Source organism: Chrysemys picta, chromosome 10 (assembly GCF_011386835.1).
Source record: "Chrysemys picta bellii isolate R12L10 chromosome 10, ASM1138683v2, whole genome shotgun sequence".
In the NCBI taxonomy this organism is placed as follows: Eukaryota; Metazoa; Chordata; order Testudines; family Emydidae; genus Chrysemys; species Chrysemys picta.
Window position 1 is genome coordinate 9,189,474 of NC_088800.1, and position 27,749 is coordinate 9,217,222.

General features: G+C 41.7%; 1 protein-coding gene across 2 annotated transcripts; it reads right to left on the reverse strand.

The window, feature by feature from the left end:
* Window positions 1-4,263: 4,263 nt before the first annotated feature.
* PGPEP1L (pyroglutamyl-peptidase I like) lies at window positions 4,264-27,560 on the reverse strand. Of its 2 annotated transcripts, XM_024102897.3 has the most exons (5): window positions 27,395-27,560; window positions 24,627-24,679; window positions 10,203-10,319; window positions 7,530-7,756; window positions 6,443-6,718 (listed from the first exon to the last, which is right to left on the reverse strand). In XM_024102897.3, the coding sequence occupies exons 1-5, from the start codon at window positions 27,426-27,428 to the stop codon at window positions 6,550-6,552; spliced, it is 600 nt and encodes a 199-aa protein (XP_023958665.2). In that variant the 5' UTR covers window positions 27,429-27,560; the 3' UTR covers window positions 6,443-6,549. The 2 variants fall into 2 exon arrangements, with proteins under 2 accessions (XP_065415295.1, XP_023958665.2); XM_065559223.1 differs by lacking the exons at window positions 6,443-6,718; window positions 7,530-7,756 and adding an exon at window positions 4,264-5,092.
* Between the last annotated feature and the right edge of the window lie 189 nt (window positions 27,561-27,749).

Sequence of the window (27,749 nt, forward strand, 5' to 3'; positions counted from 1 at the left end):
CAAAGGGTCACTTCAGAGGGTTGTTCTCATGTTATTTTATAGCAGTTTGCCCTTTTCTTGGTAGCATTTTTAAGATGTATGTTGGGAGGAGGGGAAGAGACACACCTGAGAATCGTTTGACTTAAGACCACCATTCTTTAAGGAGTCTCGGAAGCTGTGAAATGCACTGTCATTGCAGTCATGGTGCAGAAAACATTATGTTCTGCTGATTTGGGACAGAGTGGACTGCTGGAAGGGGATTGGATGATGATATTTGGTCAAATTCATTATGGAAGCTAATTGTTTGAAGGTCTAGGGTTGCTAGAATGAAATAAACGGCCTTTCTGTTAATCCTTAAGAGTGGGCTAAGTCATTCTTGCCAATTTTTCTCAGATGCCACAAGCACCCAAAGGACATCTGACTGAATCAATACCTAAAAATAAATTGGAGCATACAGCGGTAGTATTGCTTTCTTGACCAAATCAAACAGGGCAAAAAATGTCACAGGCTACCTGATGATAACACTACACTGAGTTTACAACTTGGGATCTTTACTTTTGCTGCTTCTGTTTGGCAAGAGCCCTGATTTCTCAAAACTAAACATTTAATGGGAAATTTGAATGTGCCAGTAGAAATCCAGTCCCTCCCAACCCCCTCTGTACGCATACTTCATCACTCTGGATTTTCTGACGGATCAGCCGTCAAATTCTGACTTCCCTCTGACAGTGCTTAACTGGTTTACAAGCGTACAGTACTAACATAACACAAGCCTGCCATTAACACGATGTATAATGTTTCTCTTTTTCTGATTCTGGCAGCTGTTCATGCAGGTGTTAGTTGTGGTATCTGAATAATATGGCGCTTGGCTACTTTGAGATGTACATGGCCTCTTGAATATACAGTGCTGCGGTTAAGTACAACAGAGTTTGTCTTTGGAGGGAGTGTTTCTCCCTAACACCAGAAAAAACCAACAACATTTCAGATTGACTGGGTTTCCTTTTTGTTTTTTAATTTCCCTAATTTGACAGTGACCTTTTGGTGTAGTGACTGCTCCTCTCTCTTGCACATATTGATTTCCACAACTGGAGATCCTCAGATCTTTCAGCTGGCTATGAGGGTTTTGTTAAAACTGTCCAAGTTAATGTTTTTTTTTTTAATTATGTAGGTGGTTACAAAAAATATTAGGTAAAAACACTAACAATATAGTACCCCATCATGATAAACATTTCAAAAGCACTTAAATGAAAGGCAGTCATGTGACTAAACAAAGTATGCATGTGTGATGACAAAGTCAGCTCTCTTGGGACCAAACCACCTTAACAATACCATTGTATTTTCTGCTCACAATTCTAGCCTAATTCCATATTGGTTTCTACAGCATTTTGTTGTTGTGTTGTGCATTCTGAATAGCTTTATCCACATGGGTTTTTCATGCAGACCTCCCTTTGACAGTAAATAACATTGTTTGTGCATTTGAACAACGGTGAATTAATGGCTTGATATTGGCATAAAATGGCGTGTAATGCTTCCTTTTCCTGAGAGACCACTGGCTTGCTGGTATGGAGAATTTAGAACTTCAGCTGTGTTTGAATAAACCTGTAGTAATCCCATTTCTGAGCATGATTTAAAAAAAAAACCAAAAACCCACCCAACCCACAGAACAAGCATTCTGACAAATGGTACCAAGATATCAATAACAAATTGGCATCACTAAGGGAGCAAGAAACTTTGATTTAAGTATTTGGGCCATTCTTTTCCTCTGATTTTCTCATTGTTCAATCTTTCAGTGGTACAGAAGGTGGTTTGGTTGCAAAGGAAGGTGACTATTGTATAAATACAGAAGCATCACATGCTTGGTACTAAATCTGATATTCTTTTTGTTGGGGTAATAGACTAGACACAGAAGCCAAGTATGATGCAAAACTTGAGGCCAGCATATGTTCCACCAAGCCTCTTTCTCGGTGTGATGCCTCGGTTCTTTAAAGCTGGTTCTAAGTGATGTCTGACTCTAGATTTGTTTGCACTGATGCTCCTGTTGGTGTCAATAAAAAGCCCAGTTTGCCCAGGATGACTGGTCACCAGATGGAACTGCTATTAGATCCTCTGGGAACTGCTGAGGGTTGTTAAGTACAATCCAAGCCTAAATGAATGACGCTCCTGTTGTTGGTATACATCTATGTATATTTTTAAAACCCTTTTCATTCCAGTAGTACAAGTAACACTTTCTTCTGTTACTCTTTTTATTTTGTTTATCAACAATGTATTTAATCACTGGGCTAAGCAACAATGGGGGAAAGTGCAAGAGATCCACTCCTTATTAACCAGTGAAAGCCGGATATTGCAGCTCCACTCTACGTAGTTGATGCAAACAATACTTACAAATAAAGGATGATGCAGATTAAACATTAATTGCCAGAGGTGCTGAAGATACAGAACTGTGGGTAGTCAGGGGCTCAGCGAGTGCCTCGATCCAGAAGACCGGTTGTTCTGAGTAAAGGCGTTTAGATTACTTTTAAGAAACTCAGCCCGGTGAGTTGGAATTGAGAATGGTAGGGCAGAGAGATGAGAACAAAGGATGGAAAAGCATATTCACAAAGACACGGGGCTTGGCAGAAGTTAGCGATAGTTCCAGAGCTTGGTATGTGGAACGGCATCGAGGCTCAGGCATCATCATTCTAATCATTTGGTACTTGTAAATAAACCTCTTAATTTCCCAGCTGTGGAGGAAAATTCATTACCAGGAGGTTTACAGAGGTCATTGGTCAATATGAATTGCTGTGCATCAGCTCTCAGTCAGTCTGTTTGCAAGTACCATATGACTATCAATAGTATGTGTGCATATGCGCGTGGTCACCTTTTTTGTATGCATTATGTTGATTAGTTAATCCATTAGCATTTTCAATAGGGCTTTTAAGTCCAGTAGATTACGGGTAGTCAGTTGACAGAGATCTGGTTTACAAGAACTAATTAAATGTTTCATTGCATTTTGTAGTACATGGAATAATAATACATAGAATAATTTTATAAAATGTTTGTAGTTTATAAATGCCTATAAAATAATTTAAAGGCACTTTCGTGTGTGTGTTTGTATATGCTCATTTTTTTTTGATGGCACCAGTTTACTAGCTAGCTTTACAATATGCCAAAAAGGATCATTAACTTGTCCAGCTCATGGTTCATCCCTTTTCCCCCAAGCTTTGTGTCCCAGTGTACAGTAAATGAGTAAATAAAGAGGTTGGGAAAATGTTCTGTATCTTCAGTATCCTGGTCTTCCAGAACCCTCTGGTTGGGGTGGGATCATCTTAACTGGTCATTTCACTTTACTGTATAGTGCAGTTAATGGATTGAAAGAACCTCATTGGTTATGGAAACAGAATAGGTATTGCTGCTAAGCAGTCTCAGTTGTGTTATTCAGTACCGTTTTTTCTTGTTGTTGCCAGGAGGGTTGAAGGATGTGACTGTGTAATAGACAGCATGATGAAAGGCAGTTTTCATAGTTATCATTGAATTAAAGAAAACTATGTTTACAGATTTCTTATCACTTCAAATACGATGGTTTTGTATGCAGCCTATATGTGGATATCTAGCATCATTAGAGCTTTGTTGAGATGAACAAGGAAGGGTCCCTATTTATTTTTATTTAAATAAGAATACCGAAGATCCTATTTTTTTTTTCCAAATTAGACTGAACATTTCTCCTCCCCTACCTTTTGAAGATTATGGATGGTTTAGATGCCTTTGAGAATTATCTTTCTGTTTTCTAAACCAGTGAGGTTTGAGTTGAAAGGATTGGCCAGAGTTTGTCTACCTCTGGGACAAAAGCAAAACTAGAAAGCGCTATGGAACTGATGCATTTGCAAATACAACATTTACCAAGTTTTCTTGTTTAAAAAAGCTTTTTTTTTAAAAAAAATTAAAACAGTAATAACATGGCCAATTTATTACATTAAAAAAGACTTGCTGTGTATAAATTATTCCTAAAGAAATTCCTGTGTTTATATTAAAATGAATCAGTAGATAAAAAAAAAATTTCAAAATGTTTTTGTATATTCTGTTGTAAGAATTTATTCCTGTTATTGCGATATACTCTGGATTCTTTACATTATGAAAAAAAGAAACTTTGTCTATTTTGAATGGCTCCTTTAGTTTCTCTTACTCTGCTTTTTTCTAGTAGTTACAGTACTACATGATTTAAGTTAAATAAAATAATTCTGTATGCAGTTGTCTGTCTTCTGATTTTTGTTATTTGCTAGCCCGAACTTAAGCAAAGAAAGTATAGTCCCAGAAAACTAAAAATTCTACCTCTCCTGTAGAGGATAGCTTTTTTTTTTTTTTAAACATAAAAACTGTGTAGGGGGCAGGCTAACTAAAATATTCCTGTTTTGCAGGACAGGTCAGTTTTAAGATATCACATCCGTTTAGTGTATAAATGCTAGGCCTTCCCTGTTTGAGTTCCAGACAGTGTCACTGAGCTTGATTGTTGAAGCCCCAGGAGACTTTGAGTCCGTTACTTGTGGAGGTTGTAGGCTTCTTTGAAGAAGGCAAGGTGCGATTTCTTTGAAGGAAGCGTATGTCCAGCCACTGCTCACAGCCATCTCTAGACCCTGGCAGTCTAATTTTAATCAACCAGTACCTAAGTGCATTTTCTACTAAGACTATGGAAAAGGTTATGGCAAGACAGCTGTTGGTATCTTCATGCATTTGACCCTTGTCATTCAGGGTTTACGACACACAGACTGCACTTACGGCATGATGACCATAGCTTGGAGTTGGATAAAGATCAGGCCTCTGTGCTGATATATCTATCTGCTGTCATTGTCACTGAGGTGGTGTTGATATGGTACCAGATGTGAGGGTTGGGCCTGCTTTTAGGTTGTTCCCATATCTTTCCTTTGAAGAAATCCCAAAGGGTCCAGTTGCGTGATTCCTCTCCCGTCCCAATGGCTGTTCGGTCTCCCCTCTTATTATTCAGCGTGAATGTGAAGCCATTACTGAGGTTACCAAGGAGAATATGGGCTGAGATGCTTTGAGGGCAACAGTGACATCCTACTTCATGCCTGTGTCCCGTCCAGTCCAGAGAATGGAATATGGAAGTGTATTTTAACGTGTTTGTCTGTGGATGAGAGCAGTGAAAGGATTTGGCTGAAAACATGTCACTGTTCGTTACCAAGGATTCTGGTTTGATTCCCAGCCGCTTTTGATGATCTAACGGCAGCAGTGACCAAGACTCCGCTTTCCATCAGTATGGCTAAAAGGTCATTCTTTTCTCTTACATGCAGACGGTCCTACCGTGATCTGTGCCTTTATTGGTGTGAGACTGGATTCCAGCAATACTCGTTTTGAGAAATGACACCTTTAAATCCATTCAGAAGCTGAAACTAGAGTAGAATGCAGCCAGCCTACTTTTTCAATGGGATAGTCTGCCCCGACAAAGCATGCAGCCCTGGTGCTCCATGAGTTGCCCTTCCTGTGGGAACGTAAGCTGTTGGGTTTTGATCTATAAAGCTCTGAATGGCCTGGGACCATCTGACCTGGGAGTCTCTTCCCCAGTGCTGTACTGTGTATAAATATTGCCTTTTTCCTTGACAGCATGGACACCTAGAGCATGGGGTAAGTGTTCTTTTCTTGTGATTAAAATCCAGCTTAATAACTGAATTGTTGTTGTTGCCAAATTGGAAAAATCCATTTTCGGTTGTAATCCCTAATTCATCAAAAGACGTTTACAGTCTGCTTTGGATGCGCAGGCGCACAATACCAGCAGGAAGTGATACCATCTCCTTCGTGTCAAATGACAGCTCTCTCCCTAAAAACACACTAAGCCTTTCAAAGGTGGTTCCTGCTAATGCATCCTGAAAGCAAATGCAAGGGTCACCACTGAAAAGCTTTGTGGGTTTTTGAGGGGGGGGACAGTAGTTTGGCACATACAGGGAAACTGCTGTGGGTGTGGGGTTATTTTAAAGGCCCACAAGATGGGAGCATTGCATGTGATTTTCCACAAATGAGAGCTTTCGTATGGCTGATCTAGTCTCCTGGGCTCGGGGGATAAAATTCTCCCTTGTGTGTATATGAAGTTATAATTTTGTATGGTCATAATCATGCACATCACTGCAATTTATTATGTAAGCTATACAAAGTCTACCTGCATATCGGACAGCAGGAACAAACTTTCAAAGTGCTTTTTAAAGCAATTTGTATCTTGACATTTCACAAGTCTTTGGGGTTTGAGCAAGGTAGCCTTTTAAATACCATTTTCTTGAGAATTTTCCTTTTATCCTAAATCAGAAGCAAATTTGTTACCATTAGCAAGATAAGTCACCAGTCACTGGCGTTCCCCTAAAAGATTGTTTACATTTCTTCCTTTGTTTGTAATTTGTTTTACTTGTTTTTTATGTAATGAAAAATTTGCTAAAGTTATTGTAGGATTTTGGAACATATTTTAATTCTGCCCTCCCATGCGATGTAATTTTTGTTTGTTTTTTGTTTTTAAATCTTAAGGGTTGCCTCAGAGGAAGGTTAAAATAATTTTACTGTATTCTGAGAAACTTGCATGTCTTCTGTAAACCATCCTTTTTATTCATTCTTTTCCCCACACTGCTTTAACATCTCTAAGATAATTATTTGTAGTGCTTTTCCTAGAAAGTCTGCAGTTACCAATTTGGATAATGGTGGCACATGTATAAAAGCTGCTCTTCCATTACCATAATACAGAGAGGTATAATAGGTATAATCACAGATGTACCTACAACATTAAAAAAAAAAAAAAGGCAGAATTAAGAAAAGCTAGACTTTGATTTAATTAAACACAGTTTAAGCAGTTAAGCCAGATTTGGTTTATGTGCTTTGTGTTAGGAAAAATGGAAATTAAAAAAAAACAAAAAAAAAACACTTTGAGAAACAAACATTCCTTGAGTGCTGGCTTGATTTGATGGACACCCACTTCCCAGCCCCCTACATAAAAGTAGCACAATTTCAAAAAATGTTGTGTGTGTAAGATACTCGCTGGATAAATTCTTCCCTTTTCTCATATCACATCACTCCGAGACCCAAACACTCTGAAAATAAAAACTAACTAATTTTGACCTTCAAGAATCCTGGGTTTCGTTTGTTGTTTTAAAGATTGGTAAAAGAATCACATTAAAAAATTTGTTAGTTGCCATAGACACCTTTTTTTTAAAGAAAAAATTTTAAAATGAATTTGTTTATTCTGAAGGCTGCTCATTCACCTTTTGTCCGCCTCGCTCCATTTGGACAATGAAAGTGAATTAAAGTCAGTGGCTAGTCAGAATCTTTTTCTCATTATCTCGCACAGTGCTGAAAAAATTGGGTCACTGTCATATTTTGTTTTAAAAATCATTTCTACTGGAATTTACAAATTCAAGGAAACATTTCTATTGGCCTTACTTTTTGTGCAAATCATCACTCTAAATTTTCAGTCCCTTGTGTCCTTTTCACACCTGTGACTGTTAACTTTAAGTAGATATGTGTGTTGGTGGGGGAGCAAGTACTTGTAATGATTCTTGAATATCCTCTCCCACTAATAATGTGTTTACCTTCCTGCATCTCTGGAAAAGACGATATCAATCCCTTCCACCGAAATGTTTTTCCAGAGAGTTTTCATATTAATCGTGGACTCAATCTTTTCTGGGCCATCTAACAGACAACAGCCATCTTCTGGGCAAAAACCACAAACATCCATCTCTCTGTAGCCTTTGTTCTTCCCACACTGTTCAAGGATGATTGCTTTGGAGGATGAAGCAAGTCCAATGTGAACAGTGAGCTGTTTTTTTGCCCCCATCAGAGTGAATAACAGGAAATGAAAATGACAGACCTGTTTTTAAAAACATCCAATGCAGTAGCGCCAAGCAGTTTATGAAATAGCAGCTCCAAGTTGGAGTGTCTTACTTATAGCTCCTCTTTACAGAAAACGTAGATGACCCTTTGTAATGCAGAATAAAATTGGACTTTCGTTGTTTGTTTTATCTAGTCAGATTAGGAAACCAGCACAAGGAAATACGCAGCCCCTTCTTGTAACTCACAGCAGTTCTTTCCACTGTTCTGCATACAGCGGCGTTGTTAAAAGCTAAAGTATTTCCTCATTAGTATATGCATCGAGTTGCACCAATTTTCATCATAAATCTTTAGCTGACACTTTAAACGGCACCTCCACAATCTTGTCTGATTTACACAGACACTTTGGGGAGTTTTTAAAGACCCACTCCAGATTATATTGCCCTCAGGACAGAGAAGCCTCTTAATCAAGCTATCGGTCAGCAGCTTTTTATTCCAAATAAGTAGTTTTCCCAATTAAGCAAAGGAGGATTTTTTTTAAAAGCCTCATTTTAAAATACTCTATTGGATGAAAATGCTGGAATAAGAGAGACTTTCTGTACTTCAGCTGTATTTCTTCCTTTAGAGCTGAAATCCTGAGTTTCTTGCACACCCAAAACGTCATTAAATAGAAGTTTTGGATGCACAAGGATTGCAAGATTTGGCCCCAAATCTATTTATCAATGGGTTGTAGGCCAGGACTATGTTATGCATAGTTAAGCACCGTATATATTTTATATCATGCTCCTCACTATTTCAAAGTGTCATTTAATCATTTGACACCAGATAAATGCATCACTATTAGACAGAAGTTGTTGTTTATGTTCCTAATTCTCATTAGGTGCTCCTGATTTAAAAGTTGGCCTACTGAGAGGAACATGCTTTAGTGGGGGTAAAATACACGTTTCATAACTATTTAAAAAAAAATTACAACTTTACCAGTCCATGTAATACCCCAAGATTCAATAATGAACTATTTTCTTTTCTAATTTTTTTTGTGTAAACATTTTTTCCTAGCAGTGATATGTATATAACTGATTCAAATTTATTCCACAAAAACATTGTTAAAAAGCCTGACATTCTGTGTTGATCTAGTTTCCTTTCATAAGAGGAAGTTTTTTTTTATGGGGATACAGTAAAAACCAAATTAAACAGTTGCCCAAAATGTATCTAAGGTGTGTACATTCACCTCTTGAACAATAGCTGTTTCTTTAAACTTCTCAAACATTCATGTGGTAGATTTCTTATGTAATGAGACTCTGATATGTAATGAGTAATGGTTAGCAGTCATCCTGTCCTGTAAGGCTACACACTCTAATACCCTGATGATGAGCATCATCTAAGAACCTAGATAGATGACTATGTACTGTGGGTGTAGGAGATGTTTGTTTAGCACGTAAAGGGCTCTCTTCAGCTGTCATTTGATTGCTGTGAAGGAACCAAAGGATTCTGTATCAATGCACCCCCCCCTCCCCATCTAAACTAGATACAGCAGAGAAATATTCCTCCAACACCCATGCATTCTCAGATGTGCATGCCCATCTCCCCATGTATTTTTCCATGTTTGTTTTTCTGAGCTTAAGTTAGCTACTGTCACCGAATCCAGCACTTCACCCTTTTTGCTCGTTGCCCAGAGCTACACTGGCTTTGTTCACACATTCAGCTACCTCTGCGACAGCTCACACTCCGAACAAACAGGCATTGAGTCCATCTGTGGTCTGGCTAAGGTTCGCTTTTGGGTCATGATCTAAATGCTCTTTCCCTCTCCATCAGATCCTTGGTAAGAGCTGTCAGAAGCCATTCTAGCAACTGAATGACTTCTTTTGGGAAAGACCCTCCTCATGCAGGTTGCCAGCATAACTATTTCCAGTGGTGTAGCTCACCAGTGGCTCATGAAGACTTTGGTGATGGTCCACAAAATGGTTCTCATATTATTTCACTCAGTAAGAAGTTGGGAGGAGAACGTGAGATCATGTAAGGGCTCTGTCTCTGATGAAGTGGTTCACAGAGTGAAAAATATAGAGGATCATTGGCACTAATATTCTTGGTGGCTATACTATGAAAACACTCCACAGCAATGTCCTTCAAAGACCTGATTGTCCATTTTGCCTGTCTCAGAGGGACACAATTATATCCCATTGCTCACTATCGCTTCAGGTGGTTGAAAGATATTACCCTTTATTTCGTGTGCTGAAATGAGGGAGAGGTTTTTAAAGCTCAAATGGGTTTCTTTGGTCCATCTAACCTACCTCTCGGCACACGCTCAGGAGTTCCACCCTCCTGTTTTTTTCTGACTATATCTAGTGGACAAGCTGTATCCACCTTCTGAACAGACACTGTATTATTTGGTTCAATTTTAATTTAAGCGAAAAAAATTAAACTATATAATTACTCACTAGTGGTTGAAGAGTCCCCCATATCTTACAGACGAGCTCCTTTGCTTTTTGGTAAGACACTGGCAGTTGCATGATGTGTAGATCTATGTTTTCACCAAGGCCTAACTTGGACATTTCCTGTACGTAGAAAGAAGCAACACAGGCTTGAAAAGCATTAGATTGTCTCAAAGGGCGATGTGAAAAATCAGACTTTGATCCAATTCAGAGAGTATATTGCAATGCAACATATCTACCCTAGTGGTTCCCAAATAGTCCATGGACAACTCCCCTAGCATTAATGATTGTGTGGACCATCTCTCTTCCTCCTGATAACCAAACATCTCTTTGGCAAAAAGCAATGGCTTACAGGAAAAAGTTACCTTAGGAAAATATTTAATATATTTTAGCTACTTTTAAAGTGATTTAGCCACTGGAAACGAGGAGAAGAACTAATAACATGTGACCAGCCGTCTCTGTGGACCATTTGTGTAATGTATATCATCTCTCTCGCTCAAGAAAAGGACCTAGGGGTTACAGTGGACGAGAAGCTGGATATGAGTCGACGGTGTGCCCTTGTTGCCAAGAAGGCTAACGGCATTTTGGGCTGTATAAGTAGGGGCATTGCCAGCAGATCGAGGGACGTGATCGTTCCCCTCTATTCAACATTGGTGATGCCTCATCTGGAGTACTGTGTCCAGTTTTGGGCCCCACACTACAAGAAGGATGTGGAAAAGTTGGAAAGAGTCCAGCGGAGAGCAACAAAAATGATTAGGGGGCTGGAACACATGACTTATGAGGAGAGGCTGAGGGAACTGGGATTGTTTAGGCTGCAGAAGAGAAGAATGAGGGGGGGATTTGATAGCTGCTTTCAGTTACCTGAAAGGGGGTTCCAAAGAGGATGGATCTAGACTGTTCTCAGTGGTACCACATGACAGCAAGGAGTAATGGTCTCAAATTGCAGTGGAGGTGGTTTAGGTTGGATATTAGGAAAAATTTTTCACTAGGAGGATGGTGGAATGGGTTCCCTAGGGAGATGGTAGAACCTCCTTCCATAGAGATTTTTAAGGTCAGGCTTGACAAAGCCCTGGCTGGGATGATTTAGTTGGGGGTTGGTCCTGCTTTGAGCAGGGGGTTGGACTAGATGACCTCCTGAGGTCTCTTCCAACCCTGATATTCTATGATTCTATGTGCAACTTATGAAAAATGTGTTATAAACCTTGATATAACCAACACTGTCCCTTCAGAGGACTTGAGAGCCAAACTTCTACTTCCGCTGAGACACACATCATACAAAATTCCCACGAGGATATCTAGTCCAACTTCTGCCAAGGCAGCACGCTCCCTTATGCTGTTTTCTAGGGCTTATTCTAGTTTTAGGTGCTTTGGACAAAGAGGAATTACCTCACTGTCGACAAGGAAAAAGGTTGGCCGTGGGAAATATCCCCAGTTTATATGCAGCTTCATTTTATTAATAGCAGAGAGTTGTAATCAAATAGGCTGTGAGAGGTGGCCATATTTGTTGTTTGATTACTTATTTCAGGCTTGTTGATTTTATCAGTGCAAGAAACCCCAGCTGTAATGGACAAGGTTTCCCTGGACTGTGGAACATCTGCCTAGCTGCTGTAGGGGGTTCCTCAATATAGGGAAATGGCACCTATTGGGATGGGATTCTCATGCTTTGCCTATAAAAGACATGAACCCCAACACTTTCCCTGAAGAATTTGGTTTCTTGCTCTGGATTTGGGGTGGGAGAAATAATGGAACCATCTAAAAAGCTAGATTGGAGGAGGGACCAGCCAACCTCAGAAGACAAAATGAGGAAATAGTCATTGAAAAGGGCATCCAGAAGATTCGTAAGGATTCATATGTTAGAAGGGGAGAAGGGACCATTATGATTAACCAGTCTGACCACCTGTACTCTGCAGGCCATAGGACTTCCCTGAATGAATTCCTGTTGGAAGCAGAAGCATATATTTTAGCAAAACATCAATCTTGATTTAAAAATTGCCACTGATGGAGAGTCCACCCTGATCCTTGGTAAGTTGTTCCGATGGTTAATGCATGAATCTTGGGGGGATTCTTGTCAGGACAATAGGGCTTACAGGCAAGGGAGCAGGGGAGTGGTTGGTAAGCCATGAAGGTAGGTCTCCTGTGGGAAGTAAACATCTGCAGAGGGAATCTGTTCTGTGTTAGGGAAGGGTCTGGTTGGAAACTAGATGTGTACTGGGAAGAGGCATGGTGGGAGAGCATTCCGGTGCCTTTAAGGGAAAGCGGACCTGTTTCTCACTAGGGTCGCTTGCATGGAAGGAGCCCAGGTCTCAATTGTGTGGACTGGGAAATTTGCCCTTGAACACTGGCTTCCTAAATAAACTATTCCAGTTTTCTTGTCAGCGGAAACATTGATTAGCTGTGCTCAATAAACGATGTGACACGAGCAAGGAAACAATGCCTGTGGGGAAGTAAACACATTTAGAGAACACTGCCAGCCCTTTTTCCTCTGGGCACTGACAGTCTTTGAGAGGCCGTTGTATCCTCTTTGCTTAAGAATGCAGTGCTGTGTCTCTGCTTCCAAAAAAATAAAACCCGAGCCAATTTACGATTAGCATTTTATTTTTTAACGCATATTTAATTTGAATATTTAATGAGATTTTTCCTCTTTTAACTGCAAGGCCTGGGTAATGTGACTGATTGTAACTTCTTTGTAAAGCATGGGGACCAAAAATAAATGTTAAAGGTGCTGCTGTCATTCACCTCTTGAACTCTTAGTTTGAATTGTAACTGACTAGGCCAAATTCATTCCTGGTATTGCTCCACCTATATCAATGGTGACACACACAGGCGTGAATTTGGCCCGTAGTTTATACAGGAGGAACTCTGATCAGCAGCAAAGTGCTGAAGACTGTATCGGGGACAGAAAGGAAGAGACAATCTCTGTTAGATCCTAAATAAGTGCTTTATTATTATTTAGGCTGATCTACACTACAGATTTAGGTTGACGTAAGCCACTTTGTGTCAACCTATCTGTGCATGTATCTATGCTCAAATTTCTTTGGATGATGTACACACCCTGTTATGGCAATGCAATAAAACCACCTCCTCAAACAGCGTGGAGCCATGGTCAATCCACTGAGGTTAGTGGAGTGCTAATGTAGGTGCTGTGTGACCTGTGAGAACCCTAACAGTCCTCCAGCAGCTGTCCCAGAATGCCACATTCCCTGTGACATTGACCGCTCTGGTCTCAGTTGTAAACTCTGCTGTCCTGGAGACTGGAAGCTACCCCCTCACCTCCTTTCAAGCCTCCTGCTTGTTTTTAAAATGCCTTTTCCTGGTTGCCCAGAGTGGCAAGCACACCTAGCAGCTCTTCCTTTTTCTGTGCAACCGTCCAACCAACAGGCTGGCCCCACGCAGTCCTGCCAGGAGTAGATAGGAGGTATTGGATCTCCTGGGCCTGTGGTGAGAAGAGGCTGTGCAGGCACAACTATGGACCAGCCGTAGTAACGTGGACAGATATGAGCAGAGTGTGTGGGGGAGGCAGGCAAAGGGGTATGACCGGGATCAGCAGCAGCGCTGTGTGAAAGCAAAGGAACTTGGCTAGGCATAACACCAGGCCAGGGAAACCGATCGATCTAGTGCTGAGCCAGAGACCAGCCGCTATTACAACACACTGCATGTCCTACTTGGTGGAGATACCCCCAGTACCCAGCACAGCACCATGGATACCTCTGAGGAGTCCCAGACAGAGACCCCTGCTGTGAACAGTGAGGCGGAGGAAGAGGGGGAGAGACACGGCAGGAGGCTGCAGCCATATCACGAGCCAGGACCTGTTTGAGACTGCCCCAGGCTAGCCAGTCCCTCCAGGTGAGCATGGATGAGCCTGATGAAGGGGAAGGGACCTCAGGTAAGTCTGTGCATGTGTCTTTCCTTACAATGGTTAAATTTAAGGATGGCGCCCAGCCCATGCCCCCTTAACAAGGCAGAGGTACTGACTTTTAATTGTTTTATTCATATTAGAAGAGGTAGAGGTACAACAAAGAGAGGTAGAGTTGGCATGTGCTTTTCATTCTCCTGTAGGATTAAGCTGGGTGTGAAGGAGGGGCATGTGGAGCAGTTTGTTTATGTACATGGGGATATCCTTTTCACCCTCCTGAGAATCTCGATTAAACTTTCATAGAGATACTCTGCAATCTTCTCCCAAAAGTTTGTACGCTTTCTAATAAGGAAGGCTGCCTTATTTCTTCCTCCACGGTAGGTCACTTTTCCACGCCACTTTGCGATGAGTTCAGCTGGCACCATTGCAGTAAACAAGTTAGTGACATATGAGCCTGGCATACCAAACAGCAGCTGTGTGCTCTCTGCTTTTGTTACCCTCATCAGCTAAAAGCACCACTGCCTGTGGAAAACAGTGCCAATATTCAGTGCCCTTTGCTCATACCTGGGGAATCCGGACAGAAATTGTATTGCTTCATGCAACAGAAATCCTTCCCCCTCCCCCAGCCCCTGGTAGGCCATACTTACTGTAGCTGGGGCTTTGTCTCACAGATATTATGCAGGGCACAACAGGCAGCTATAACCAATCTAGCCAGTGCACAACATCAGCATCCCTTCAGTCTACAAAAAGCACATTCAAGAATCATTCTGTGCCTGCTGAGCCGTTATTTGAATCTTTCCTTGTGTTGTTGAGGTGGCCAGTGAATGGCTTCATGAGCCCAGGAGAGCAAGGGATAGGCTGGGTCCCAGAATCACTACTGGCATTTCAATATTCCCAAAGGTAATCCACCACTCAGGAAAGAATGCCCCTGCTTGCAGATGTCTGAAAAGACCTCTGCTGTTAAAGTTGCACACGTCATTCACCTTCTCTGACCAGCCCATACTGATAGCAGTGATCCACCAATGTTTTGCACATCTGTACAAAAATAGCCCTTTCTATGGTATTCTATGGCAAGGTGGGCAGGTGTCAAATGGGGCCGCGATCGGCCGAACCTGCTGCGTCAGCAGGTAAATAAAACTGGCCCGGCCCGCCAGGGTGCTTACCCTGGTGAGCCGTGTGCCGAACGTTGCCGACCCCTGGTATAAGGCTATGTCTACGCTACCACCGAAAGTTGACCTACGCTACGCAACTCCAGCTACGTGAATAACGTACCTTAGGTCGAGTTACCGCGGGGTCTACACCGCGGGGGGTCGACGGAAGAAACTCTCCCATCGACTTACCTTACGCTTCTCGTCGGGGGTAGAGTACAGGGGTCGACTGGAGAGTGATCTGCTGTCGATTTGGAGGGTCTTCACTAGACCCACTAAATCGACCACCGGTGGATTGATCTCAGAGCATCAATCTCAGCTGTAATGTAGACCTGCCCTAAGACTAGAAACAACAGATGGATACTGACAGGGAGTACAGTGAAACATTGAGACACTATTGGTCAGCATATAGGCTGTGGTATCCACACCACAATGGCTTAACTGTTATCAAGTTTTTGTACGCATTATCACAAAGGAATGTTTTAAGGAGGGATTAGGAGGAGGATAATGAGGTTTGTGGATGTTTATGGGGAGCTCCTCCCAAGAGTGAGGAGCGGTGTGGGAGAAAGCACAAAGGTACTTCTTTGAAAAATTAAAAAGTGGGCAATGGAGGATGGCCTCATTGGCCAATTGAACACAGAAATCTGTTCGGTTGGGTGCCGTGTGGTTAATGATTCAGGGGAGCATTGCCCAAACTTGCCAGAGTTCTAGCTGACTGTCCTATGAAACGCCATGCTATAAGAACAGAAACAATAGTAATCTAGGAAGAACGTGTGAGCTCAGGTGTAGCAATTATAAAATGGGTCAGCTTCTGTGTTAGCAGGTACCTTGAGCTTTAGAAACCTCGTGATACTGTCATGGACCATAATTTGGAATACCAGGAAGTTCTTACATAATTAAATATTCACAGGGTGCTGTCCTAGCAGCTTATTCCTCAAATTCAATCTGTTTTCAAATAGAGAAAGCCGTGCTGAGATGTTATCCTTCAGATACTGACTTTTTTTTTTAAGAGGACACTAGTCATTGAGCAAACCAATTTGTAGGGCTACCTATTTACTAAGGGCTTGTCTATATGAAAAGTTGCAGCAGTTTAACAGAAGTTGTGATTTTTAAACAGACTTAGTGAAAGGGCGATGTGGACACTCTTATTTTGGTTTAAACCAGTAGTTTACTGTAAATCGATTAGAAAAAGGCTTAAAATGAACCAAAATAAGCCACTTTTAATTAAACCAGTACAAATTTATGTGCAGACAAGGCCAAAAGCAATATTGTTAGCCCTGTACAATATGGTTCCCAGGATTGTGCCAATTCCTGGTGACATGGACTAGATTTTTCTCAATGACGCACATGCATTTCTGTGCAGAAAATCGGCAACAATGTAAGCATACAAATAGTCAAAGGGGGAAGCAGGATAGTCTAGAGCAGGGGTCGGCAACGTTTGGCACTCAGCTCGCCAGGGTAAGCACCTTGGCAAGCCAGGACAGTTTATTTACCTGCTAACACGGCAGGTTAGGCCGATCGCTGCCCCCACTGGCTGCGTTTCACCGTCCCGGGCCAATGGGGGCAGCGGGAAGCCGCGGCCAGCACATCCCTCGCCCACGCCGCTTCCTGCTGCCCCCATTGGCCCAGGACGGCGAACCGCGGCCAGTGGAGGCCGCGATCGGCTGAACCTGCCGCGTCAGCAGGTAAATAAACTGGCCCGGCCCGCCAGGATGCTTACCCTGGTGAGCTGTGTGCCAAACGTTGCCGACCCCTGGTCTAGAGGTTAAGGTACTAGGTTAAATTCTTGATTCTGCCGCAGGCTACCTATGTAACACTGGAGAAGTCACTTAACCTATCTTCTGCCTCAGTTCCCTTCCTGTAAAATGGGAATGATACTTTAGTCTTGTGAACCCCCTCTTAAAAATGAATATTTCCAGGAATTTTCTCCTTTATCTGAGTGTAAATTATAAAAGCAGTGATCTTGGAAATATAAGATTTGTTTGTGTGACATGTTTATTACACACTGTGTATTATTATTAATTATTATTTATCATTACAGTATTTTTATTGCATTATGAAAACGGCAACACTCTTCCAAGATCTCACTTTCGTAGCTTGTATCACTTTGAATAAGAATGTTATAAGACAAGGCTCTTATGTTTCATCTAGGAGTATCAGATGTGAAACAGCATGAAGGTATTTAAGAAGCCAACTCAGAGTTCCTCCTACACAAGCATTCAGGTCTTGAGCAGTCCTGGCAAACAACGCACACTTGTTCTTCATAATAATTTTAAAAACAATACTAGCTGTCTATTTAATTTTAAAAACAGCAAAAAATATCCACCTCCCTTTCCATTTCTTATAAGGAGTCTTGAAGGGTAAGTCTCCCCAGTGTGATAGATCTGCTTGCTTTGATCTGCTTAGCTCTTGGAAGTCTAGGGGCTCCGGGCTGCTGGTCCCGTGTTGCCCGCAGTCCCTAGGGACAGCTCTGTCCGCCATTAGGGAATTTTTCCCTGAGAACCCCCTGTAACATTCACGAACCCCCGTTTGGGAAACACTGCTCTTTAGGGTTGCTATGAAGACAATCAATTAAATATTAGGGGGCACATTGATATTATAGTGATGAGGACCAAATACATACTGTTATGATGGAGGTTAGGTGTGATGTGGTGAAGCTGGTGGGTGTAATATCCCTTCATTCAGAATAAATGTAAGAAGCTGTTAAGGTCCTTTTTTGGAGTAAGTTAGTTGAAACAATACACAAGCCACACGCGAGGCTGGTCAGAGAGTGAGCTATGTGGATGGAAGGGTTTTGCTGGGTATTGTTTGGTGGTGTGTGAGTCTAAGCAGCAGACAGGGAACAGGCAGAGAGAGGCCAAGCAGACAGCAAGAGACACCCTGGAAACATAGCTCAAAGACAAGGGAGATTTTTGGGCAGAGGACTGGCTGGAAAGAGGCTTGGAACCATGAACAAAAAATGTGCCTCCTGTTTGAGTCCTATTGGTTTAAGGAAACAGGTCTCTATCATCAACTTCTCTTAATGTAAACAATCCACAAGACTCCAAATATTGGCTAGCTGCTCAGGTCAAAATGAGGTAGCAGTACCTAGATAGATATGCAACTGCATTTTCATGGAGTCAGTTACCATGATTTCACACACATTTTAAAGTAACTGTTCATGCAGATTAGGCACAGAATCATGCTCGCATTTTTGCACGTGCTGTGTTATAAAAGATCCTAACAGTGTTGTGCTGGGGTAAGAATAAGGGAATTAAAATATATATTTACCAAACATGTAAATAAATGTAAAAAGGGATTTTTAAAGGGCTGCAGGTATACTTTCAGCTCCTCAGAATGTTTTATAAATAAAGGAAACTTGAAAAATTGAAATTAAAAACCCTTTAAAAATAGCTTTCAGTTCTCTGTACCTGTTCACTGAAGGATTTCAAAGCACTTAAAAACATTAATTAAGCTCCACGAAAACCTTCTGAGGTAGATAAAATAGCAGTCTCTTCACTGCTGGTTAAAGTGAGTTAGAGAGGTTAAATGACACATTTCCTAAAATCACAGAGTCCACGGACGAATAAAGAACAGGGCTTGAAGTCTGTCTCTCAGCTGCTGCTAGAAAAACTGGGTCCTAGAAGTAGTTGACAATTTCCCTTTTAATGCAATCATCATAGACTAATTATGCTGAGTTTTGCCACTGTGTTTAGGCTTGAGTCCTGTTATCGAGTTGGGACCCTGATCTTGATCCTGCATTGCGCTGACTTGGTAATTGGCTGTTGTCACGTGGCAGACACTTGACCTTGTTTGGAGGAGAGTTAGAAACAGGGTCAGGTGGAGGGGACTAGTTGGATCTATAGTATGAAATAAATAATTCAAGGCATTTGTGATTCTGAGGGAACTGTGAATGACACTGAGCAGCCAACCTGTCATAATCACTGACTGTTTGCAGTGTTGTTGTTGTCATGCTGGTCCCAGGATATTAAAGAGAGAAGTTGAGTGAGGTACAATCTTTTATTGGACCAACTTCAGTTGGTGAAAGAAACAAGCTTTTTGAGCTTTCACAGAGCTCTTCTTCAGGTCTGGTCCAATAAAAGAGAGTACCTCACCCACCTTGTCTCTACAATCACTGACTGCAATTTGCCAGCTGATCTGAAGTAAATGTATTGTCTGTGTTGCTTTCCCATAGAGTGAAAATTATGCTCCACGTTTCAAGAGTTAAAAGTTGCTGCTGCACTTTCATGCATATTTTAAGAGGGTATTTCAGGTGACTGGAGTTATAAGAGCCATGAAAGACTTTACAAAGACAGATTTCTAAAAGGAAAGCTCAGTCTTTCCAGCACTAGTCAACCGTGCCAGGCCATGTGTTTAGTAAAAACTTTGAAGCATTTCTCCATGACCCTGAATTGACGGAACCACTTATCTTCACTTCCTTTTGATTTGTCCTTTCCCCTAAATACTAAAGCGGTATATTTTCTGATGAATGGGACATCTATGGATGCAACTCCCAGTAATGTTGATGGATGCCTTGCGTGTGTATCTTCTCGGGCTGAGATGTGAACTTATGCTAATGCAAACATGGCAGGTATTCTTCACATGCTTTGTGTATTTTATTTATATCACAAAATAGGTAGTCAAATGCAGTGTTTTACCAACTAGGAAAGCAAAATCCTTTTAGATGTCTCGTGAGAGTCTCCTGACCACTGAGTGCGAACCTGCCCCCTCTCTCTGCTCCCGGTCCCCTCTGTTGGCTGTCGCCCTTGTCAGGCAGGTCTTCATTGGCTCAACCCAGGAAGGAACCACTTCCAGGGTAAAAAGTCCTTCTGGGCTAGCTTTAAGTCCATGCCTGTACTGGTATAGAGCATTGTTCCCAGGGCTTTCTCCCTGGTGACTTTGTCCTCAGCAGTTCTCTGCTGTTCTGTTTAAATTCTAGCCCGTTTCTCAGGCCTTTAATAAGAACATAAGAACGGCCATACTGGGTCAGACCAAAGGTCCATCCAGCCCAGTATCCTGTCTACCAACAGTGGTCAATTCCAGGTGCCCCAGAGGGAGTGAACCTAACAGGTAATGATCAAGTGATCTCTCTCCTGCCATCCATCTCCATCCTCTGACCAACAGAGTCTAGGGACACCATTCCTTACCCATCCTGGCTAATAGCCATTAATGGACTTAATACTGAGTCTTATCACTTGGGCTTAAGCTGCTTCCCCAGCAGCCAGTGGGGGGACAAGGTCCCAACTCTAGGGACCCTACAAATAGCCACCACCTGTTACTTTCTTTAATAGTTGCTGCTGCTGCATTCCCTGGACTGCTTCCCATGTAGCCCCTTCCTCTTCATCCTTACCTCAGGGCTGAAGTTCTCAATTCCTCTTCTCCCTCACCAAATGCCAATTCCACCAGAACCCAACTTCTGGTTTTCCCTAGAGCTCCAGCATCAAGCAAGAAGCACCCTTCCTTACTCCTCTGGCCCCAGCCCAGAACTGACTAACTCAAGCCCTGCACTCCTTTTAACTGTGCCTGCAGTGCTCTGATTGGCTGCTTCCTTGCAGCCTTTCTAGGCAGGCCTGGAGGACTTACCTTCACCGCTCCTTTCCTGGGTGGGGTGAGGTAGGAGCAGGGGGCCTCAAAGGGCCTGGTACACCCCATCACGAAGTCTCTTTCCAGGACAATATGAAAGAGTTCAGAGCCTGGTAGCAGTCATGGACCTAGACTGGCTCGTTCATTCTTGTGTTCTGGCTCCTCAGGATGGCAATAAAGGAGAATTCAGCCTAGTCACCGAAAATAGAAGCACTGTCCTCCAATTGACCCTCCCCACGTTTGTGTGCCTGACTAATGCTTTGAAATAACAGAAGGAAAGACTGCTCTCAATGGATCCATGCGGCTGGGATGGGGGAGTGTATCCTACAACTAGCAAGGAGAAGGGCTCAGTAATCATATGTGGAAGAGCAAAGTACCTGCCACTCCCTGAGGAGAGAGGTTTGAAGCTGCCAACCTGAGACAGAGGGCCTGGCAGCTGGGTCGTCTTAAGGAAGCAGGGCTTTAAGAGGAAAGGTATGGCCCAAGGGAGAGAAGTCTTTGTTCCCAGAATGAGAGGAATCTGCCTATAATGATCCACGCTGAAGAGTATTGAGGGTGAAACTGCATCGATGCTTTTTGGTTCTGTGATTGCTGCCGTGCTCCTACAGGAACTGGGAATTAAGGTAAATGCTGACCTACAAAGAGGTGGCAAGTGGCTGCCCTGCTGGGACTGGCTTTACACAAACCCTCATGAGGCAGTGTTTAGGGGAGAGCCAACTAGTTCTAGATAGATAGCCAGCCTGAATGGATGTGGTCAGTAAAGCTGCTACTACTGTACAGTCCTTTTTATATTGAACCTGGGTGTGTTAATGGTTGGTCTTCTGGGGTGGCAGGATTGCCTTGCATCACTTAGTGAGCCACACACAGACTCCCAGTCACCTTAGAATCGCTGCTGCTAAGCTCCACAATGAGGGCCAAATCCTGCCTTATTCCAGTCAAATTCCCATGGTCTTCAACGGGTTTTCAGTGTAAATAAGGAGAGCAGGATTTGGCCCAGTTCTCTTTGACTAGAAGGAGGGTGCCTATAATATGTCAGTCCTTGGTGGCGGTGGGTGTAGAAGAGGCCCCATAAGGAATGTGGCGGATTGTGTAAGGAGAGCAGGAGCTCAGACCAACCAAATGTACATGCCAAATTCTGCTGACTTTAGCTTGTTTGTGTAGGCCTCCTGAAGTCCCAGGACTACTCGGCTGATCAAGGCCAGTGGGATTTGGCCCCAGATTGCTATTTAAGTGTAGGCCAGCCAGAACAACTCACTGGTCTATCAAAGTTCCAGACTCTTCCTGTTTTGCTGCGTAGTTCTTTCCATCATCTAGATTTTGCTTCCTTGCACCACAATGGAATCAGAAACCGAGGCAGTATCTCCAATACAAGCAGAAACTAATCCCACATACAGGGTGTTGGAGCCGAGGGAAGGGGATTTGATCTCTGTGCTCCGTGACTTAGGTATTTTTAATTATAGAATGTTTTAGCTATCGTTACATAATTTCCTGGCACAGAAGGCACATGACATGATGTTACAAAAACTTGTTTCATCAGCGCGTTCTGGCCTTAGGCTGTTCTGCTTGCAGATAAAGAACGTATTTTATTTTCAACCAGGATAAGATGATACTGTGTCTAAAATTAGGACCAATGGAAATCAGGTGGTGATGACCAAGCGTATTGTCAAGTGATAAATATTTGTGGTTTGGGGTGTACGTCAAGCTCGGGTTGGGATAACTTATAGGCCTCCTGATATGCTTGGGGTACTGAAAGGTACAACAGAAGTATGTGTTCTGCTTTTAGTAGCCTACGGGGATTGGATTACCTTCCTCCTCATCACTTCACTGAATACCTAATGGATTTTTTCTTCCAAACACTAAGATCCCCCTCCAGTGTTGATCTGTGTCCCCACCCCCTGCCCTCTTCTGTACACATTCATTGAAGACAACTGTATTCCTAGAGGAGTTGGTTTCTGCTTTGATCCTGGTGAAAATTTGCCAACAGGGAGCATCTCACTAATCTTGGCTTTACTGCACTTCAATTTAATTAAAGTCAAATCTTCAATAGCTATCATTACAGCTTGCATAAAGGATGTAATCTTGTAGCAGTGGACACTGCATCATCAGCAAGTGCAGTTATTATGGTGCACAAACATCTTACTTTTGCTGTTACTCTATTGGCTTCTCATGTATTCAGTGATCCAGATGAATCTTGCACCTGTCTTTCTCTCTTTTTCTTGTTTTCTTTAGGACATGTTTGAGCCAACCTATCAGACCATGACCGCCACCTCTGTTCATCTTTCCCTGGGCTCCTCTCAGCCCTGCGGTGCACTATCACTATTATTCTCTGCATCTTCCGCGTTTCTACTATCATCCAGAACCTGTTCTCTTCCCCCTCCCCTTCAATCTCTCTACCTCATCCATCCTCCATCTCACTTCAAATCTCATTTTCATAATCTCTTTTCTATTTTGCAGTTCTGTCTGTCCTTGTGACTCAGCCAAGAACATTGACATAGCTTGTGTGAACGACTTTCTCTTAGATTAATTGTACAAATAAATACCCAAGGAGAGAAAATGGAATGGGGGTGAGGTTGTGTGTTGAAACCTGCAGCAGCCATTTTGTGTGTTACAAATGGCTGGAAATTGTACTGAACAGAGATGATGCGTACACACACTGAGCAGAAACCTGTAGCTGCTCCTGCTTCTCAGAAATACATGACAGCCTTTAACCTTTTTGAGAGCGCTACGGTACTAAAATACCCAACTAATAAATCATATAAAACCTGCTGCTACAATAAGTGCAGTTTTCAAATATAATGGACTAGGCTATTATTTTACAGTTAGCCACATGCCCGCTGCTGAAATTTGTCAAGTTCAGTCTCCCCTTATGTCTGAGTGCAACAACCCTAAATCAGATTAGAGGAAGTGAGGTTTGGCTTGGTTTAACACCAGATAAGCCTTTTAAGTTATGCTTTTAAAACGTAATCAGAAATTTACCTGAACTTATTTGGGGAAATGGTGCTTGCCAGGAAATATGGACTCCTCCAAATATTAATTGAAAACCACCAATTTTTTTAACCCCTGCAGTAGATGGGTGAAATGATCAAATAGGGGTCTCCTAGATGTGGTTGGGGAGCAAAAAAGGAATTTCCAAAGCTCATCTTCCTTGGCTGTAGCAAGGTGGAATACAGGGATGTTTTTGTTACAGATAGAGTCCAGCAGTGGGAAAACCCATATCTGAATAATTTTGTTTTTCAGTATTAACAGTGGAGGCTGGTAACAACTGAAAGTGGGAAGGCAAAGTTGAGCAAAAAGGCACACTCGGAGCCAAGGGACACTGCATGATCTTTGCTCAGAGCTATCTGACATGACAGTGGATAATGAAGATCTGCCACAGACTATTAGGGATTGTTGTCGTAAAGTGATTATTTTCCAATTTCTATAATTAAGGTTGGTGTGTGTGTGTGTGTGCACGTGTGTAAATATACAATTTTAGTTCCATTCACTTAGCAGATGTCCCCTGAAATATAACGAACGTATTGCCTTTGCATTTTCTTTGCTGCTGGAAGGGGTGTTCTGGCACTATAGCAAAAATATGTCCAGTTTTTAAATTCTTCAAGGCAAGGCTGTTACTTAAAAGGCAGATTTAAAAACCTCAATGCAAAATTAAGCATTATAAGTAATCTGTGCGTTTTCATCTTTTACTCATTCAGCAGTTTCTGCTTTTTCCTCTGTGCCCCCCCCCCCCTTTTTGTTTTTTGTTAATGTATTACAAAAGAACCGGCTTTGGGCTATGGACAAACAATGGAAGGAACGAAGTTATAGTCAAAGCATCCCCCTTTCTTGTTTCCTACATGGACCTGCATGAAAAACCTCTTCAGTTCTTACCTTCACTGCTTCCCAGCTAGAGTTAATGAGGTGTTGTCGAAAGGGACCAAAGCCTGAAATCAAAGAAAGGTGCTATTAAACTGTGCTTGAACTCCAAGTACCATGAGTTGGATTATATGCACTCATGTACTTGTTCTTTTTGACCTTGATATTCTTGGTTGTGGACTATGAATCGACTGGGTAGACCAGCCTTTGTAATACTTAAGGGAATTCTATGACACCTCTACCCCGATATAAACAAATTCAGATATAACGCAGTAAAGCAGTGCTCTGGGTGGGGCTGCGCGCTCCAGCGGATCAAAGCAAGTTCGATATAACGTGGTTTCACCTATAATGCGGTAAGATTTTTTGGTTCCCAAGGACAGTGTTATATCGGGGTAGAGGTGTATCTCCCTTTTTACAGAGAACACATGCATCCACTTAGGGCCTGATTCTGCAATGCTTACTAAGTAATTCTTTCTTAGGTGGCTAGTGTAATTGAAGTAACTGGGTATGTTGGCGCCAACAGCGCTACTCTCACAATAGGAGACTAAGCCCCATCATTACCTACTAAATCAGTGTCAAGTGATTTAGAATAGTTTTTATAGGAAAAGGTGTTGAAATCAAATTGTGTTCTGTTCCATTTACTATCGCTACAGAATTCTGAGTGCTAGAGCTCATTGAAAAAGGTAAAGTATATTTCATGATCATGTTTTAATCAATTTTCTTTTAAATGTTTTGAAAAAAATTGCTTTGTTTTGGTAGGTAAAACCTCCCCCACTTTCTCTCGCTTATCTTTTTTCCATGTGGAAAAGGTGGGGGGAAAAAAGTGAAAAAGTGAAAGGGGTTGCCCATTGAGATGAATGGACAGTTTTTTGAAAAAAGAAAATCAATTTCTTGTTTAAAAATTTTCCATCAAAAATTAAAAAATGACCACTTTTCTCTTTGGTTGAAAAGGCATTTTGTCGGGAAAAGAATTTATTTAAAAAATTCCCCACTAGCTCTACTCGTCCCATTCTCTGCATCCCCATCCCAAATCACATCAGATAGTACAGGTATGCACTTGTGGATTGTAGGTAATGTCTTAGATCCTGGTCAGTGGAACAACTAATACAGATAAGCCTGTAAAGCTATTTTAATCCCCATTTTTTAAAGCACGTAATTTTTTAAATAAACCCAATGAAAAAAGAGTATCAAAAATGTAATAAAATATCGGCTGAAGTACATAAAATTTGCCCTTTTGGTCCCTAAAAAAGTACGTTACTTCTATGGAAGCTATACAGCCTTAGCTATAGTATAAAGGCTGCAGTGACGCTGTTAAAAAACTCAAATATTTTTTTAGGCCACCTGCATGGTACACCTGCCTTAAATTGCTTCCAGGGTTTGTCTTTTCCTTTTCCCTTTCTTTTTTATTTTTCTTCCTTTTTTCCCCCTTTTCTTCCTACAAATATCTAATCCTTTTTTAAAAATCATACTAAGCTTTTAGTCACAATGATAACTTGTGACAATGAGTTTCACAGGCTTCACTGTTGTGTGTGGTGGTGGTGGTGAAATAAAGGACATCCTTTCTTCCCGAAAAGGAAATATAGATCATTCCATGCTTGTTCCATTTCACTTTCAGTGAAGAATATAGTGGTACCAAATCAGAGTGAAACTCTGTTTATAGTAAAATGTAAATTCTGAACTGGGTCACAGTGCAACATGTAAATTACAGCTGTGGTCAGAAAGAACTATTGCTTAGGGTAAAGCTGTTTTATTAAAAGAAATCACTGTAAGAAGGTCTTACTGTATTGAAATAGTTAAGCCAACACAGAAATCAAATTGGCTGAAATATTATTAGGTAGTTGACAATAAAGCCGCGAGCAGCGCCAGCGAGTTTATATTACAAGCAGGTGAAAATGGGATTGAGGCACGCTATAATTCTCTATATTTCCTCTAAGTGGCACCTGTGCGTCTAACAGACACGTCATTCTAAAGCTATTTCAACAAGTGGAGTCTCTACCTAAACGACCATGTAAGGGGAAAAACTAACAAGGAGCTCATCATGGGCAAACATGTTGATGTAGCTTCAGCCTCATCCCTATGTCCTCAGATGCCCTATAGTGGAAAATTATCCAGCAACTCACATGTCAAGAGGGTAGCAGCATTCCTTAAGAGTTTTAACCTTTTAAAGCTCAAAAACCTCTCTAGTTGGTGGGTCTGCAGTTGTGATTCAGCATAACCTATCGCGAGCGAGAAAACTTTCAAATCTGGTGCCTTAACCTGCATGCTCAGGCGTGCTTATCTGGTATATTTAATTTTAATGGGCTAGTTCAGCAGTGTTGAGGCTGCTGTTCCTTTGGTGATTTTTCTCTTACCTTGCCATGAAACTGAGACCCTGAAATTTGCCATGTGTTGTTCTAATTCTAGACCCTGATTATGTGGCGGCATGATGCAACCTAGTTTTGCTGCTTTAGAGCTCCTTTTGGGTCAGGTTCATCTAACATTAGTTTATACTGCCGACAGCTACACAACTTGGACAGGAGAAGATGTCGTTAAAGATTTCTTTTTTAAAAGAGAGAAAGGGAGCAACTAACCAAACTGGATGGCAATAAAGGGGAGATATACATCTGATTTTCTTAGGAAGGCACAGCAGTGAGTTATTTTCCATTTGGAATTGTTACTATGACCAGTTGCTACTGTATTTCCCTCCAGGGAACCGTTTATGACCAAGATCAGGCATGTGTGCATTCCATGGCTGGCTAAAAGAGGAAGCAAATTTAAAAAAAATAATAAAACAAAAAACTTACCAGTCACAACCACAGTGTTGGAATTTGAATCCATGAAACTTGGCTCCAGAACGTGAAATCTGGTAGTCTTTCAGTTCTAAACAGTAGTATCGTAATTCATACATCTGTAGTAATCTGCCTGATTTGGAACACCCTTTTGTTCCAAACCGTTCTGAAACATGCAGGTTCCTATTGGACAGTGAAAAAGACTTCATCAGACTGAGACCAGTTTGGATTCATGTGACAGACATGATTTGGGAATCACATAACTCTTTCAAAATGTAAATTATGATGTCTCTGTTTAGAGAGAGGTCTGAGCAGTACTGCGTGAAGTTTGCTTTCTCTTTTCTCTTTTTCTTTTTTTAGAAGTCTTAAA

What these genes read in the sequence shown, in the direction of transcription:
- PGPEP1L (XM_024102897.3), bottom strand. Translation starts at nt 27,428, where the DNA reads ATGGATTCAAATTCCAACACTGTGGTTGTGACTG. An exon ending in CTAGCTGGGAAGCAGTGAAG is followed by an intron (nt 10,320 to 24,626) that starts GTAAGAACTGAA and finishes TTCTACGTACAG; the next exon opens with GAAATGTCCAAGTTAGGCCT. An exon ending in TTTTCCAGAGATGCAGGAAG is followed by an intron (nt 6,719 to 7,529) that starts GTAAACACATTA and finishes TTAATGTTGTAG; the next exon opens with GTACATCTGTGATTATACCT.